At 39.5% G+C, this 19,100-nt stretch overlaps 1 protein-coding gene across 1 annotated transcript in view; it reads left to right on the forward strand.

Annotated features, from left to right (window-relative positions):
- Positions 1 to 19,100, forward strand: part of LOC121372105 (adhesion G protein-coupled receptor E2-like) — a 34,055-nt gene that overhangs the window by 1,255 nt on the left and 13,700 nt on the right. The window contains exons 2-4 of the mRNA XM_041498369.1: positions 11,098 to 11,139; positions 12,470 to 12,835; positions 14,939 to 15,103. Of these exons, the coding sequence (XP_041354303.1) occupies positions 11,098 to 11,139; positions 12,470 to 12,835; positions 14,939 to 15,103 (573 nt within the window). The remainder of the gene's footprint in view (positions 1 to 11,097; positions 11,140 to 12,469; positions 12,836 to 14,938; positions 15,104 to 19,100) is intronic.

Here is a 19,100-nt window from a genome sequence, read left to right on the forward strand (position 1 = left end):
AATTCATGTTTTCCCACTTTTTGGAAACAAGCACTCTAAGGCCTTCGTTTTTTGTTTATTTTTGTTTTGTTATTGTTTTTCGGTTATTGTTTCAACAAAATGGCTTCTTGTGACATTCAGAGCTCACTCATTCTGCTGAAACGATATTCGTACAAATGTTCTGTTATAGTATTTACGTGCTTAAGCATTATTATTAAAAAAATTTTAACATGTATGATAAAGTTAGTGTGTATTACTAGTGATAAATGAGTGATTAACCATTTCTTGTTTGAACATCTATGATAAAGTTAGTGTGTATTACTAAAAAGTAAAGTAAAGTTTGTTTTATTTAACGACGCCGCTAGAGCACATTGATTTTTTATCTTATCATCGGCTATTGGACGTCAAACATATGGTCATTCTGACACTGTTTTTAGAGGAAACCCGCTGTCGCCACATAGGCTACACTTATTACGACAGGCAGCAAGGGATCTTTTATTTGCGCTTCCCACAGGCAGGATAGCACAAACCATGGCCTTTGTTGAACCAGTTATGGATCACTGGTCGGTGCAAGTTGTGTATTACTAGTGCTAACCGTGTGATTAACCATTTGTTGTTTGAACATCTATGATAAAGTTATTGTGGATTACGTACTAACGTGTATTAGCAACACACTATACCAACTTCTACCTAAAGTAATAAAATAAAACAAAATCAAACTTAAGCGAACTGTGGCAGAAACTCAGCAAACTTTACAAATGGTTGTCTCAATAAAGCATATTAAGAATTCTGGAGACCCATTCATACAGAGTAAACTACACCAGGATCTATTAGAATGAACTGAGGTTTAAAATATATCCATTACAACAAGTAAGCATACTAGGCAGAAATGAAATGAAGGCTTTCTAAAGGATAGTTTCACCAGTCCAGTGGATAGCATACCGTATTTAATAACATAGCTAGCAATAAAATAGTGCTACACTGTCCAGTCTACACAATAGCGCTTTCGATATTACTTTCTTGCTCTTACTTTGTTCTTTTTCTTTATATTTTGGTGTGTGTTTCTTTTGTTTTTCAATTTGTTCTCCTTTCCTTTTCATTGATGTCCCAGTGATCTACACTGTTCAAACCTCTTCATTCAAATGAGTTGGTTCGTAACAACTCCCATTTAATTTTGAAATAGTGGGTGCCTAGTGTCCGTTAATTATGACATTTAGTTTATATCAACACTATCAACAATAACGTGGTAACGTAATAACTTGAATCAATAAATACTTTAATATTTTTAATTACTGATATTAATTCTTATTATTATATTATGGCTTGTTTAGTTTTACTTTATTATTTATTGATTTTTGTTTTGTGTTTTCGTTATTTTTGTATGTTTTTAAAATTTTATTTTGTGTTTTGTTGTTTTGATAAGAATTGTTTCTCATTTTTTAGGAATTTATCGATGTATAAAAGTCACAAATGGTATAAAATCTTATAATTACAAACACTACAAGAAGTGTACCTTAAAACACTCAAAAATAATTTCTTTCGTTCTTACCGTCAACCATGTTCTGTAAATAAGCGTAGGAATACATGTATACATACTATTGGAAATTGTCCGCTAAAAATAAAAATAAGTATTGAATAAACAAAAACAGTGTATATCTCTTTATTATAACTTCTTTTTAAAAAATGAAACAATTTCATGTGCAGATTTGTCTTGTGTTTTTCTATCGCAAAGTGACCTTGATATTAACTTTTGTTTACGTGTAGTGACTGTTGGTGTTGTGCGGTTATTTCGATTTTGGTCTTCCGTGATGACGTATTTTTATGAGGTTTATGTAAGGATAACGCTTGGTTTTTTAGTGACGTCAGCCAATCAGAATACAGTAAATCGTATAAATTCGGAAAGTTTGTAATTATTTTTGTATAGTATTGTTTTGTTTCATTTTGTTGTGTTCTGTGCTGGTTGTTTATGTTTGTGTTGGGGTTGGGGATTTTTGCTGGTTGTTTTATGTTTTGTTGTTGTTGTGTTCCGTATGTTTGTTGTTGTTTTTAGGTGGTTGTCCTTTGTCAGTATGTTTTCTTGTGTGTTTGCGTCTATATTTGTGTTTTGATTCCTTTTTGTATTGCCTTTATTTTGTTCTGTTCTGTTTGTTACTTATTATATTATATTTTATTTGCTATATTCATTTGTTTGGTTTTTTTGTGGGGGATTTGCGGGAGTGGGCTAAGCTAAGCAGCCACTTTCTGATTACGAACCTACGTAGAGAGAGAGAGAACACGAGAACTTGTTCTGAAGTAAATAGTTCAGTGTAACACTGATGGGTGTATCTCCTTTGCATTGACGAACAACTCATTTGGCGGGGTACTGAATACAATACCAATTAACAGGGTGTGTGCTTCTAAATGTTTGAATGAACACATCAAATCGGTTGCATAACGAACACGCCCTCTACAATATCTCCCCAGGGGTACACAGATGACGTCAACCGTTTCGATCATATTCACTTTCTATGACATGCTTCTAGATCATTCAGAGGGTGTGCTTGAACTTCTCCTAGTTATAGTCACGGACAACATGACTGACTAGTTCTTCAAGGCGTGGCGTGAAACGGAACGAAACACCATGTTCTTTAAAGATGCAGTGTATAGAATTAGTTTTAATATTTAATTATTTACAATAAAGCATCTATAGTCCGTCCCACAGGGAACGCCTTTTTCATACTATAAAATACATTTACTACAAGCTAATTTTTTTATGAGCAGATTGTTTTCTAAATTGTACACAAATAGCTTTTTTTAAAATTTCAAAACACTTTTACTTTTATTTTATGTCAAACTAAGCCGAAATTATTTACTAAAAATTACCAAATGTGTTGCATCCGATAAATCAATGTGCTATAGTAGTATCGTTAAATAAAACAAACGTGTGCTGTTTTTTGTTATCCTAGTAATAACCTAGTATTCCAATGTTATAAATTGCATTGTTCCATATATTTGGGCTGTAGTTAGCTCAGTCGGTTGAGTTCTTTCACGAGGTGATTGGATCACAGGATCGGACCACATCGGTGGATCCATTCAACTGATTGGGGTATACTCGATCCAACCAGTACACCACAACTGATCAAAGGCCATGGTATGTGCTTTCCTGTCTATGAGAAAGTGCATATAAAAGATCCCTTGTTGCATTAGGAAACGTGTAGCGAGTTTCCTTTGATGACAACATATCAGACTTACAAAATGTTTGACATCCAATAGCCGATGATTAATTAATCATTGTGCTATAGTTATTCCATACTAGAGTTATACAGGGCCTGTGGAGTGTATATGGAAGTCGGGGCAAGCGGAATGAAAATCTGAGGGCCTGAATATGTTACGGGAGTTTTGGGGTGATTGTCCACCTGATATATTTTGAATTTCAGGTGTTTAAACACGGTGTAGTTTGTCTATTACTTACAGCATAACTATCCCCCTAACATATTCCCTCATTATTGACCCGTTAAAATTTCAGAGTGTGTTAATTCGCACGTGTGCATGTATGTGTGCATTTGTGTGTGTGTGTGTGTGTGTGTGTGTGTGTGTGTGTGTGTGTGTGTGTATGTGCGTGCTTTTAAGTGTGTCTCTGACATTCTTATATATGTGATCTGCTCAAATGGTAGTTTTCAAAAGCCAATCTTTGCAATATTAACTCGTCTGATGACATATCCTTCATTACATACCCGTTGGTGACAGCAACAACATTTTTGATATCACATACTAATAACACACATGCATATGATAACAATTTAAAGACACACGACTGAGTGTTCCAGGGTGATAACCAGATCGCCATTGTCATACCATCCAATTACAAAAGTAAAATCGAAATTCAGTGTTCTGTGATGTATAACTTAACCTGAACATTAATTTCCCGTGTTTGTGTGTGTGTGTGTGTGTGTGTGTGTGTGTGTGTGTGTGTGTGTGTAGGTGGGCTGGATATATGTTATTATTTATGAATGGTTATGTTGGACGGAGTTACATTTATCACAGATGAAAGGAAGAAAATGTTTTGTTTAACGACGCACTCAACATATTTGATTTACGGTTATATGGCGTCAGACATGTGGTTAAGGACCACACACATATTCAGAGAGGAAACTCGCTGTTGTCACTTCATGGACTACTCTTGTCGGTTATAGGCATATTTTATGTGCACCATCCCGCAGACAGGATGACACATACAACGGCCTTTGTTACATCAGCTGTGGAGCACTGGCTCGAGTGAGAAATAGCCCAATGGGTCCACCGACGGGGATCGATCCTAGATCGATTGCGCAGTAGGCGAGCGCTGTATCACTGAGCTACATCCAGCCCCTTATCACAGATGTAGAGACAGACAGACAGAGGTAGAGAGAGAGACAGAGGTACAGAGAGACAGACAGATGTAGAGACAGACAGACGTAGAGAGAGACAGGCAGAAGTACAGACAGACAGACATACAGATGTAGAGACAGAGAGACAGACAGACAGAGGTACAGATAGACAGACAGAGGTACAGAGAGACAGACAGAGGTACAGATAGAGAGACAGAGGTACAGAGAGACAGACAGAGGTACAGAGAGACAGACATACATAGGTACATATAGACAGACAGAGGTACAGAGGTACAGAGAGACGTACAGAGAGACAGACAGACAGAGGTAGAGAGAGACAGACAGACATATGTAGAGACAGAGAGACAGAGAGACAGAGGTAAAGAGCGATAGACAGAGGTACATAGAGACAGACAGACGTACATAGAGACAGACAGACAGACAAAGGTACAGATAGACAGACAGAGTACAGAGAGACAGACAGAGGTACAGAGAGACAGACAGAGGTAGCGAGAGACATGCAGAGGTACCGAGAGACGTACAGAGAGACAGACAGACAGAGGCAGAGGTACAGAGAGACAGACAGAGGTACAGGATGACAGACAGAGGTAGAGAGAGACGGACAGAGGTACAGAGAGACGTACAGAGAGACAGACAGACAGAGGCAGAGGTACAGAGAGACAGACAGTGGTAGAGAGAGAAAGAGAGAGGTAGAGACAGACAAATGTAGAGACAGACAGACAGATGTAGAGACAGAGAGACAGACAGACAGACAGAGGTACAGATAGACAGAGGTACAGAGAGACAGACAAAGGTACAGATAGAGAGACAGAGGTACAGAGAGACAGACAGAGGTACAGAGAGACAGACAGACAGAGGTACAGATAGACAGACAGAGGTACAGAGAGACGTACAGAGAGTCAGACAGACAGAGGTAGAGAGAGACAGGCAGAGGTACAGAGAGACAGACAGACATATGTAGAGACAGAGAGACGGAGGTAAAGAGAGATAGACAGAGGTATAGAGAGACAGACAGACAGACAAAGGTACAGATAGACAGACAGAGTACAGAGAGACAGACAGAGGTAGAGAGAGACAGACAGAGGTAGAGAGAGACAGGCAGAGGTACAGAGAGACGTACAGAGAGACAGACAGACAGAGGCAGAGGTACAGAGCGACAGGCAGAGGTAGCGAGAGAAAGAGAGAGGTAGAGACAGACAGACAGACAAATGTAGCGACAGACAGACAGAGGTAGGGAGAGACATGCATAGGTAGAGACAGACAGACAGACAGAGGTAGAGAGAGATAGGTTGAGGTACAGACAGACAGACAGACAGATGTAGAGACAGAGGTAAAGAGAGATAGACAGAGGTACATATAGACAGACAGAGGTACAGAGAGACAGGCAGAGGTACAGAGAGACAGACAGACAGAGGTACATATATACAGACAAAGGTACAGAGAGACAGACAGAGGTAGAGAGAGAGAGAGAGAGACAGACAGAGGTACAGAGAGACAGACAGAGGTACAGAGAGACAGACAGACATAGGTAGAGAGAAACAGGCAGAGGTACAGAGACAGACAGAGGTAGAGAGAGACAGAGGTAGAGACAGACTTATGTAGAGACAGACAGACAGAGGCAGAGAGAGAGAGAGAGACAGCCAGAGGTACAGAGAGACAGACATACAGATGTAGAGACAGAGAGACAGAGGTAAAGAGAGATAGACAGAGGTACATATAGACAGACAGAGGTACAGAGAGACAGGCAGAGGTACAGAGAGACAGACAGACAGAGGTATATATATACAGACAAAGGTACAGAGAGACAGACAGAGGTAGAGAGAGAGAGAGAGAGAGAGAGAGAGAGAGAGAGAGAGAGAGAGAGAGAGAGAGAGACAGACAGACAGACAGACAGACAGAGGTACAGAGAGACAGACAGAGGTACAGAGAGACAGACAGACATAGGTAGAGAGAGACAGGCAGAGGTACAGAGACAGACAGAGGTAGGGCGAGACAGAGGTAGAGACAGACAGAGGTAGAGACAGACAGACAGACAGATGTAGAGACAGACAGACAGATGTAGAGACAGACAGACAGAGGTAGAGAGAGAGAGAGAGAGAGACAGCCAGAGGTACAGAGAGACAGACATACAGATGTAGAGACAGACAGACAGAGGTAGGGAGAGACATGCATATGTAGAGAGCGACAGACAGACAGAGGTAGAGAGAGACAGACAGAAGTACAGAGAGAGACAGACATAGGTACAGAGAGACAGACATGGGTAGAGAGAGACAGCCAGAGGTACAGAGAGACAGACAGACAGAGGTACCGAGAGACAGGCATACGTACAGAGAGAGAGACAGAAGTACAGATAGACAGAAATACAGAAGTACAGATATACATGCAGAGGTACAGAGATACATACTGAGGTACAGAGAGACGGGCAGAGGTACAGAGACAGACAGAGGTAGAGAGAGACAGGCAGAGGTAGAGAGAGAGAGAGACAGAGGTAGAGAGAGATAGGCAGAGGTAGAGTGAGACAGACAGACGGACATATGTAAAGAGAGACAGATAGAGGTAGAGACAGACAGACAGATGTAGAGAGAGAGACAGACAGTCAGATGTAGAGAGAGACAGACAGATGTAGAGACAGACAGACAGAGGTTAGGAGAGACAGGCATAGGTAGAGAGACACAGACAGACAGAGGTAGAGAGAGACATGCAGTGGTACAGAGAGACAGACAGAGAGAGGTAGAGAGAGAGACAGAGAGAGGTAGAGAGAGACAGACATAGGTACAGAGAGACAGACAGAGGTACTGAAAGACAGGCAGACAGACGTACAGAGAGACATACAGAGGTACAGAGAGACATACAAAGGTAGAGAGAGACAGACAGAGGTACAGAGAGAGAGAGAGAGAGAGAGAGACAGACAGACAGGCAAAGGTACAGAGAGACAGACAGAGGTACAGAGAGACAGACATACATACGTACAGAGAGACAGACAGAGGTACACAGAGGAGTACCGAGGTAGAGAGAGAGAAGCAGAGGTACAGAGAGGCAGACAGACAGAGGTAGAGACAGACAGAGGTAGCTAGAGGCAGGCAGAGGTATAGAGAGACAGACAGACATAGGTAGAGAGACCCAGACAGAGGTACAGAAAGACAGGCAGAGGTACGGAGACAGACAAGCAGATGTAGAGACAGACAGACAGAGGTACAGAGAGACAGACAGAGGTACTGAAAGACAGGCAGACAGACGTACAGAGAGACATACAGAGGTACAGAGAGACATACAAAGGTAGAGAGAGACAGACAGAGGTACAGAGAGAGAGAGAGAGAGAGAGAGAGAGAGAGAGAGAGAGAGAGAGAGAGAGAGAGAGAGAGAGAGAGAGAGAGAGACAGACAGACAGACAGACAGACAGACATACGTACAGAGAGACAGACAGAGGTACACAGAGATACCGAGGTAGAGAGAGAGAAGCAGAGGTACAGAGAGGCAGACAGACAGAGGTAGAGACAGACAGAGGTAGCTAGAGACAGGCAGAGGTATAGAGAGACAGACAGACATAGGTAGAGAGAGCCAGACAGAGGTACAGAAAGACAGGCAGAGGTACGGAGACAGACAAGCAAATGTAGAGACAGACATACAGAGGTAGAGAGAGACAGGCAGAGGTATAGAGAGACAGACAGACAGATGTAGAGAGAGACAGACAGAGGTACAGAAAGACAGGCAAGGGTACGGAGAGATAGAGAGACAGAGGTATAGTGAGACAGGCAGAGGTACAGAGAGACAGGCAGAGAGAGAGAGAGAGAGAGAGAGAGAGAGAGAGAGAGAGAGAGAGAGAGAGAGAGAGAGAGACAGACAGACAGAGAGACAGCAGACAGACAGACAGACATACAGACAGACAGACATACATATTTAGATACATACAGAGGTACAGAGAGACAGACAGACAGAGGTACATATATACAGATAGACAGAGGTACAGATATTCATGCAGAGGTGCAAAGAGACAGGCAGATGTACAGAGACAGACAGAGGCAGAGAGAGACAGACAGAGGTAGAGAGAGACAGGCAGAGGTAGAGATAGACAGACAGACCTATGTAGAGAGAGACAGATAGAGGTAGAGACAGACAGACAGATGTAGAGAGAGAGAGAGAGAGAGAGAGAGAGAGAGAGAGAGAGAGAGACAGAGAGAGAGAGACAGAGAGAGACAGACAGACAGACATACAGACAGACAGATGTAGAGACAGAGGTACAGAGAGACATACAGATGTAGAGACAGACAGACAGAGGTAGAGAGAGACAGACAGAGGCACGGAGAGACAGACAGAGGCAGAGACAGACATACAGAGGCACGGAGAGACAGACAGAGGCAGAGACAGACAAACAGACAGAGGCACGGAGAGACAGACAGAGGCAGAGTTCGTTTTATGGCCATGTTTTTTGTTGTTTACTCTTTGGGGTTTTTTGGTTGTTGTTTTTTTGTCTTGTTTTGTTTTGTTTGTGGTCGTGTGTTTGTGTGTGTGTTTCTGTGTGTGTATCTCTGTGCATGTGTGCATGTGTTGGGTGGGCTGGATCTATGTTATTATTTATGAATGAATGAATGAATGAATGAATGAATGTTTAACGACACCCCAGCACGAAAAATACATCGGCTATTGGGTGTCAATCTGTGGTAATGCAAATAAATAAAGTGATGATTAACATCAATATAAAAATTCAAGACTTAAACAAAAACAGTGTAAAGAACTGTGCAAAAAACACAAATATCACAGAATTTTACGGATACTGAATTTTACTCAAAACTTCAATTTTGTGCTGTATTGGCCATTCTCAAAGAGAATGTTACACCCCTGCACCACGGTGAGGTTACAGCACACGTAAGGGTATTTATGAATGGTTATGGTAGACGGAGTTACATTTATAACAGATGTAGACTATTGGTTGGAACGAGAAACACAACACTAACGAATGTGGCCACCATGTGGGATAGGTGTGGAATGGGCTCATCGTAAACGTACACCCACCGGAAACTAGCACATTTGTTGTTTTGTACACTAAACCTAAATAATTCGATGACTGTCAATCGCGTATTCAATAAGACATTACGCCCTATCCCTCATGCGACTTTTAATTCATCTGAACTTGTAGATATGTTTGAAAAACACCATTCAACAAGATCAAACAGTTATAGTGTCAGTCCTACATTGCACTTAGATGTATACACGAATTCTAGCATTGCGTTATGCCCCATTTCACACGAATGGCGTCAGCGAACTGTTAAAACGTTGTGTACGCTCTACTACATCTTATGAACCATTATGAAAACAGTTCTAATAAATTGCAATTTACATTTAGTTTAACCCATGGGGAGCGTCGAATTGACTGCGGGCGGGGACCTGTATGTGGCTGTGTCAGTATCGGGCGGGGACCTGTATGTGGCTGTATCAGTATCGGGCAGGGACCTGTATGTGGCTGTATCAGTATCGGGCAGGGACCTGTATGTGGCTGTGTCAGTATCGGGCGGGGACCTGTATGTAGGTGGTATCGGGCTGACCTGTATGTGGCTGTGTCAGTATCGGGCGGGGACCTGTATGTGGCTGTATCAGTATCGGGCAGGGACCTGTATGTGGCTGTGTCAGTATCGGGCGGGGACCTGTATGTGGCTGTGTCAGTATCGGGCAGGGACCTGTATGTGGCTGTGTCAGTATCGGGCAGGGTTTTTGTTTTATTTACATCTATTTATTTATGCTTTAATGCAGATAGTATCTTATTTTACTCCTTTTTTATTTGTTTACTTTTATCTTTATGATGATTTTCGTTCAATACTTGTTTTTTTTCTTCTCTTTTCCGTTGTATGTTATTGATATGGAAAGCTCAGTTATATCGATCCCTACATTTATACGTGCATTCAAGCATACACGTACGAACTAACAAACTCCCACACGCACGCAAACATGCCCTCACAGACACGTCTTATTCTTCTATACAAATGAAACTAAATAAGGGAACACATGGTATCTGAGACCAGTTTTAATTCACTTGACATCCAAAGGCCGATGATAAAGAAATCAATGTGCTCTAGTGGTTTCGTTAAACAAAACAAACTTTAACTTTTAAATTAAATTCACTGTTAGAGTATATATGTCTGTATAAAATACTGCGATGTAATGTTGGATTGAATATCAGTACGTCAGACTGACTGCCAGTAACACGGTCAACATCCTCATATTATGGGTGAGGGTTTTGATGCAGTTCCTACTTGCTGCTACTTTCATTTTCATTTCAACTTATTTTCGTGCTTATGTCCAATTAAGGTTCAAGCACGCTGTCCTGGGCACACACACCTCGGCTATCTGGGCTGTCTGTCCAGGACAGTGGGTTAGTTGTTAGTGAGAGAGACGAGGGTGCAGTTGTCTTACACCTACCCATTGAGTAGTTAAATCTCGCTCTGGGTGGGAGCCCGTACCGGGCCGCGAAGCCAGTACCTACCCGCGCTATGTCCGATGGCTTAACGACGACACCATCGAGGCCGATTGTTGTTACTTTTTATAGCTCCCCTTATTTTCTTCCATCAGTATATGTTTTACAAGTTTATAGATATTTAGTTTACGACAGAAATGTCATATAGGTTTAGAAAATATTTGGGTTTGTACAATGTAGAGAAATACCTTAATTCTGGCATTTACGTATTGGCCGACAGCACGTATTTTGTATTGGACGGAAATAAATCTGATCTAAACCAATGTGCTTTCTTTTCTTTTACAGCGTACGTTACTGAGGCGCTGTGTCCAAGTGACGGGACTCCAGGTAAATTCAAATTTAAAAGTTAATTAATTAATTAAACACCAAAAATATGTTAATTGGTCTTGTTTGTTACTGCATATGAAATGGATATCTGTGTTTTACATAGTGATACTATTAACTATATGCATATATAACGTATTTCATTTATGTATGGGTGTGATACAAGTCAGGTACCGCATAGACGTACTCAGTAGGCCTACACTTTGGATGTTTTGATTAGTCAGCAGATAAACATTTCTGCCATGGCACCCGGGACTAACGGCTGTCAATCTAAACATCGTTAGTGTGCAAATAACAATGCATACCATGAGTACGTTTATGCGGTAAGGTTAACTTTGATATTGACAGTGTGGTATATATTATTCACATGTTCTGTTCAGTGGGAGCGGAGAAGCGAATTCTAGTCAGTGTGTAGAGCGCTCACCCAAGGTGCTTGCGTTGTATGATCGGTAAACCTCAATAGACCCAGTCTTAATTGTGTTTTGTGTGTGTGTGTCCCGTTGCAAACAGTGCACCACGATTGGTATATCACAGGACGCGGTGTTCTATTTGTGGGAAAGTGCATATAAAATATTTCTCGCTGCTAATAAAAATGTTTAGCAGGTTGTAAACAATATACCAAATGTTTGGTATCCAATAGCCATTGTGGAATACATCAATGTGCTCTAGTGGTGTCGTTAAACAAAACAAACTTTAACTTTAAAAAAAAAAAATCCCGAGGTAACACATCTGATTCCCCATCCCCGTTTTATTAACCTATGACTTCCAATCATGTCGCGTTCGGCCACAATGTCATTTCAACTACAGGTTTAAAGATATCATCTTCAGTTTGCTGTCGTTGTACATAGACTTTGTCACTAGTTACATTTTCTAATTTATTGTACCAGGGATTATATATACGATGGTTTTGCTTATCCCAATGTTTTACTTCGCAATAATTCCGAATGTACGTAAACATATATTAGGAAATAAAATGAAGTTTCAACTACTACCAACATTCGGACGACGAGAAACTCTAAATAAAGAGACGCTGATAGAATATTGTACTAAACAAGGCATGCATTTTAATATGCCATGGCAGTGGTGCAAAAAGCTTTGTTAGTAGAAAACATTTTAATCTGAACGATACAATAGTTTTCACGATCAAAACATTACTTTAGCTCAACTGATAGTCGAATGGGCAGTTTACAAACTAATGATAGATTCCATGAATCTCTATCTAGAGCCTCGTCTACTAGGGGACTGCCACTTCCGACGAGATCCTTTACTGGCAATCTGGTGGCAGTATCTTTAACAGCGACATAATTTCATTATTTGGTTTTCTTTGTTTCAGTGATAAGCATGTGCAGTCTCAACTCACAGTTTGGAAGACTGTTTTACATTGACGGACAACTGATGCAAAGCTACGTAAAAGAATGCACGTGCACCATCACGTCTAACAAAGATAAAACTATGAATTACGCCTCCAAGAAACCCCAGACGGGAAGTGCGAAGTGCGACATCGCAACGTTTCGTCTGGACACACAGACAGGAGCGCCGAAGACCTGGGACTGTGGGACCGACGGTTTTGTGTTCACACCCGAGTCGATCAGCGCCACGGTCCCCTGGAGTGTCGTCCTCACTAAAACCAGCCTCGGTTTGAACCTAACAAGCGACGTGGATACTGGCTACTGCTTTCGCGTGTCCACGTTTACTACAGGTGTGCTGTTTTTGTCTCGCTTTTACGAAATACCTCGGCGATATATACATACCTACATACATACATACCTACATTAAAACATACATACATACATACATACATACATACATACATACATACATTAATACATATATACATACATACATACATTAATGCATACATAAAATATGTGTGTGGTGTGCGTGTGTGCATGTGTGTGTGTGTGCGCGCGCGCGTGTGTGTGTGTGTGTGTGTGTGTGTGTGTGTGTGTGTTTCTTTTCCTACGACGGCGGTGGCAACAACTTAAAGGTTAGCGATAAAGTTTCGGCATTAGACAGCTTTCTTACAAACTAAACGTCCTAGGCCAAACATGTTTGGTTTACAGTTGTACCTCTGTATGTTCATCCACGTCTTTAATAGGCGATACCTTTAATTCCGCGGAATTCCACCTCTGTATGTTCATCCACGTCTTTAGTAGGCGATGCCTTTAATTCCGCGGAATCCCACCTCTGTATGTTCATCCACGTCTTTAGTAGGCGATACCTTTAATTCCGCGGAATTCCTGTTAGATTAATAGAATCGATCATCGTTGTGGGGTATAGATAAGGCAATTCCAACCCGAGGGACAAAATGTTTTTGAGAAGGCCGAGGTTTACCGAATCCCTTACAGAAAACATTTTATGCCGAGGGTTGAAATTGCCGTATCAATACCTCACAATGGCGATTGATTCTTTTTCTTGACCATTTAATTACCGTAACAAAACATTTATATTGTAACCTACGGTTTTATTATTGTAGAACGATTCGTAAACATTTCACCTACAAACTCATTTAATCATACGCGACATAAAAATGTAACAACTTACCAGTAAATATAAAGTTGAAAATATTTGTTTAAATATTTTTAAAACAATGATACAACGTGAAAGGGAAAACATAAATTTGAAAACAAACGTGAGTTATGATGTCAATCGTCGTAAAAGAATTATGACGTCACGCGTATGTAGAAATTGTCTAGCATCGGGGTGCTAGACTAATAGAATCTATCACCGTTGTGAGGTATAGATAAGGCAATTCCAACCCGAGGGACAAAATGTAAACCTCGGCCCTTACAAAAACATTTTGTCCCGAGGGATGGAATTGCTTTATCTATACCTCACAACGGTGATTGATTCTTTTTCTTGCCCATTTAATTACAGTAACAAAAAAACCCATTAATTTTTAAGCTACGTACGGTTTGTTTATTGTTGAACGATTCGAAAACATTTCACCTACGAACAATGACTCATTTAATCATACGTTGAAAAATATAGTCCAACTTATGCAACGACATAAAAATGCAACAACTTAACAATAAATATAAAGTTGAAAATATTAATTTGTTTAAATATTTTTAAACCAATGGTACAACGTGAAATGGCAAACAGAATTTTGAAAACCATGAGTTATGACGTCAATTGTCATAAAACATGAGTTATGACGTCACGCGTATGTAGAACTCGTCTAGCCCTCGGGTCAGACAGATTTATCCAGCCCTAGGGTGAGACAGATTTTTTTAGCACCGTGCCAAAGCTGGATAACCCTGTCCAGTGGGCAAGAAACTTTTATTTAGCACCGTGCAAAAGGTGGCTAATTCTGTCCAGTGTTAACTACTCGGGTGATCGGTACGTTAAAACGTCTGTAGGCAAAAACATCAAATACAGTTTCGTTGGGACATCAACATAATTATATTGATCATGATACTGAGATGAATGGTGAAACTGCAGTATTTCGTGTCATAGATTTCAAGGCATCGCGGTTTTCACAATATCAGACATTTGATGGCATCATTGATATACAAGAATGTTCATAAGACGGCCATGTGTTATATCTTCAGATATTAAATGCCCCTCTGTGTATTAGTTTTGAATTTTGATCATTTTAAACATACATTTTGTTGAGTAAAACGTGCACCCACTCCACTTGTACCTGCATCTGCCTGGAGATATGAGAAAACAATAAGTATTTTGTTTCAACAAAATTCATATAGCTTCAGTCTTCACTATTATTTATTTTGGTTTATTTCTCATAACTCATGAAAAAAATGAGAGGTTCATTTAATATCTTTAACTCATCCCATTTCAGAATTCAACGTGACCTGCTTTGCGGGTACGAACACGACCACTGACATAAACGAGTGTGCTCTGGGAACAGACAACTGTCGTGACAACGCTCAGTGTAGCAACACCCCGACATCGTTTACCTGCACGTGTAATGCTGGGTACTCTGGGGATGGCGTCACCTGTCAAGGTAAATACAAACTTATATAAACAGATACTTATTAAAACAGGTTTTAGACTAACAGAAACATTTTACCGACTACAATTACACCTTAAATACTAGTTACGGTATTGTAACGGAAACTTTCGCCTACGTCTCGGTTACCGTTACGGGATATAGATGCTATTTCTTCGTAGCAGGGCCGCCACAGATCACAGCGGCACGTTTCTCGGCAATATTATCGCCTGTTTCGTTCAAATAAAGTTGTAGTTGTATACATATTTAAGTTTCTTCACGACTGACACGCATCAGGCGCCATAAAGATGTCATATGTATTGGTAAGCCCTTAAAATTCGCAATGTACAATATCGTCTGGCTATGTTTATCCCTTGACAACCATGTTGGTTGTAAGTAATTTTCTCCGCTATCTTCTTCGGAGCACCGCAGAAACTGCGTCGAGTAATATATATATTTATCTCGCCTTCATGTAAAATTCTTTAATCTCATTGGTTGTTTGCCGTTGGACAAATCCCTTATACCCCTGTGGGCGGAGCCAAATTCTCTTATACCCCGTCTGTAATTTCCAACAGTTTCCAGCCACCCCAGTTAATGCTAAAGCAATAATTAGATTATAAATAACATTGATAATCAATCAAGTATACATAATTAATTTTATTTTTACTATAAAATACACTATTTCAATACTTTTAAAAGCTGCAGTGTTGAACTGGGCCACCTAATTACGGTCGTGGTGTTATTGTATTAATGCGCGATTAGCAACAGTTGTGGGTTTTTTTTTTTTTTTAAATATTTTTATTTTTTTTACTACATACATTTCTGATAAAAAAAAAGTTTTTATTTTTTTTATTTATTAATATCTGTTTTAGACAATTTCGTATTACAAACATTTGAAGTTAAAAACTCGTTTATCGATGGAACTATTTTTCGTCACTGGCAAGTGGTTTCGTTCGCATCCGCGTGGTACGGCTCCGTTAATAAATTGTTAACAATTATTATCTGGCGTTATTTTGTTTATTTGGCTATATGTTTTAACATGTCGGCAAGATAAATTCGTTGTAGAAGCATCTCTCGGGGTATATGGCTTTTTATGTACCCTCTGTGTGCTCTTTTACCCCCTCGCCTTCGGCTCGGGGTAAAAGAACACACAGAGGGTACATAAAAAGCCATATACCCCTCGTGATGCTTCTACAACTTATATTGTTTGTTACTTACCTAAAACTATTTATTAACTGTAGGTATTTTAAAACCATATACTGTCCGAGATGAGCTCATGAGGAATATTTGGCGATCACTAATAGTAATACAGTGCTAATAATAACAATAAATTGATTAATTAAAGTCTAAGACTACACTACTAGCACAAAGTTAACATTCTTTACAGTTCTTCATCTCAGATCTGAGATACGCCACTACAATAATGCACAAAATACACACTAATATTAAAATGACATTCTACTACTACACTACTAGCAAACGGCTAGCTCTGTAAGTACTTTAAAAAACGACTACGGTCGACGACGGTCACTTTTCGCACCTTTATTTTGGCTTTGTACACAATAAATATCCTACAGTAATGTCACTTGAAATCCATATTTCGTAAATTGTACAGTTTTTTAATCACAACATTTTCTTCAGAGTGAAGTGCATTAGTAATGTTAAAAAAAACAGAAAAGAAAAATTCTATAGCAGTTTTGCATTGAAATGTTTCCAGCGTTCTTAAAACGGAAACGTCATTCACCCAGTTTATTGTTCTTGTAAAGAGATGTAAACTGACATCATGCAAAAAAAATAAACATTATCTATATTATTACAATGCTTCGCCACATTAAAATAAAAACTGGTCTACTTACCTTGACCTCTGTCAAAAAAGTTCCGAGAGCAGACAATGCAGTTTAAATGTCGGTAGGCCCTATGTTTTTATTTTTCATAATTTTAGACAAACTATTAATTTTAAGTTTTAAAAGATAAATTAAAAAAAATACATTTCGTCAAATATATCATAAAAACAAAAAGTACAAAAAGTAGATTATATATTTTTATGTATGGATATTTCTCATTCTCACGAGATTCTCGTATTATCTGTCATGGCTGCCGAAGAACGCTTTTAGTCTTGGTAATTGTTAATCTGCATTGTATTAATTATATTTGCAACAACAATTAATTTAATATATATCAACGATATCGAGTAAGTGTTTTCAACAAAGTGTGAATGTTTTTTCACAGAACACTGAAGTTTGTTTTTGCTACACATGGGGTATATGCCTCATCTCGTAGCGCTAAACAGAAGACCGTGTCGATGTCAGCGCTACGTTATCGTATCTACTTAATTATATGTTCTTATTTAAAAATACAGTATCTAAATATTTTAATGTGCATGTGATCACTCTTATGTTTGTAATAAGCCAAACCGTATTTTGAACCCCTAACAACTTCGTACCTTTTGGGTAAATAGCGGAAACAAAATACGGGAAGCCGCGAACACATTTGTCCGTTTTTTAACAACATGCCATGCCATCGCTGAAGCTACGGTACATTTGATTGGTTAAAAATTACATTGACCTTCTCACGTGATTACTTAGATCGAACTAGTTCTCCTATTCATAACATTTTACAGTATTCACAACTGGCGATTGAAAGAGATATTTTTAAAATATTGAGCACACGGTCTCATGTTATTAAAATAAATATATTTTATAAAAGTAAAGTAAACATGTATTAATTTTAATTTATACTGAACAAAAAAATAAATAAATAAATAAATAAATAAATAAACTTAAGAACAAAAATCTGAACTAAAATTGTGATCAGAACTTTATTTACATTTAGCAGACGACACAACTCTAATTCCAGTAAACAATCTCGTTAAAATTGACGGAAAGCTCACGGGCCGGGTAAATGACACAATTTAGCCCCTAAATACATTTCATATATGTGTTGTTCGAACAGAATAAAGTGTTAAACAATTGCCAAGATTTCGATTGCAGGTAATCCCCGAAACAGCCAGTAATGCGTCGCGAGATCATGACAGGGAGTTCGTGAATATACTGCAGGAAGTTATTGATGACTTCTTGAGCGACGATTTTTTAATGAACCAGCGTTAACTAATGAACCCCAACGATTTCGGCATGTGCCTGATGGTGAAATCAAAGCCTTTGTTAAAGAAAATGAAAATAAACATACTTGAAACAAAACAAAATATGACGTAAACATACTGAAGGCTTACATAAAAAAATATTGAACATGACACGAGAAACTTCGAAAACATTCCATACAGTGAACTGAACGTGATTTTATGCAAGTTTTTCATTTCCGTGGAAAAAATGGTGACGAGTATGAACCTTCCAGCTTGAGAGGCATGCTTTCTAGCTTCGATAGATACTTGAGGCAGGGAAATTATGGGGTGTCTTTGATTTTAGATTCTGTATTTGCTCACACACGAGAGGTCTTGAATTCTAAACAAAAAAAACTAAAAAAAGGTGGAAAGGGGAACTTACCCTTTCAAGCTGACCAATATCCGACTACGAAGTGGAACATTTATGGAAAAGAGGCCAGTTGGGTGCACATAACCCACAGTCATTGCTCAGTACATTTTTGTGGAAAACAGGCCAATTGGGTGCACATAATCCACAGTCATTGCTCAGTACACTTTGGTGGAAAACAGGCCAGTTGGGTGCACATAATCCACAGTCATTGCTCAATACACTTTGGTGGAAAACAGGCCAGTTGGGTACACATAATCCGCAGTCATTGCTCAGTACACTTTGGTGGAAAACAGGCCAATTGGGTGTACATAACCCACAGTCATTGCTCAGTACACTTTGGTGGAAAACAGGCCAGTTGGGTGCACATAACCCACAGTCATTGCTCAGTACACTTTGGTGGAAAACAGGCCAATTGGGTGTACATAACCCACAGTCATTGCTCAGTACTTTGGTGGAAAACAGGCCAATTGGGTGCACGTAACCCACAGTCATTGCTCAATACACTTTGTTGGAATAACACAATT

Source organism: Gigantopelta aegis, chromosome 4 (assembly GCF_016097555.1).
Source record: "Gigantopelta aegis isolate Gae_Host chromosome 4, Gae_host_genome, whole genome shotgun sequence".
NCBI lineage: Eukaryota > Metazoa > Mollusca > Gastropoda > Neomphalida > Peltospiridae > Gigantopelta > Gigantopelta aegis.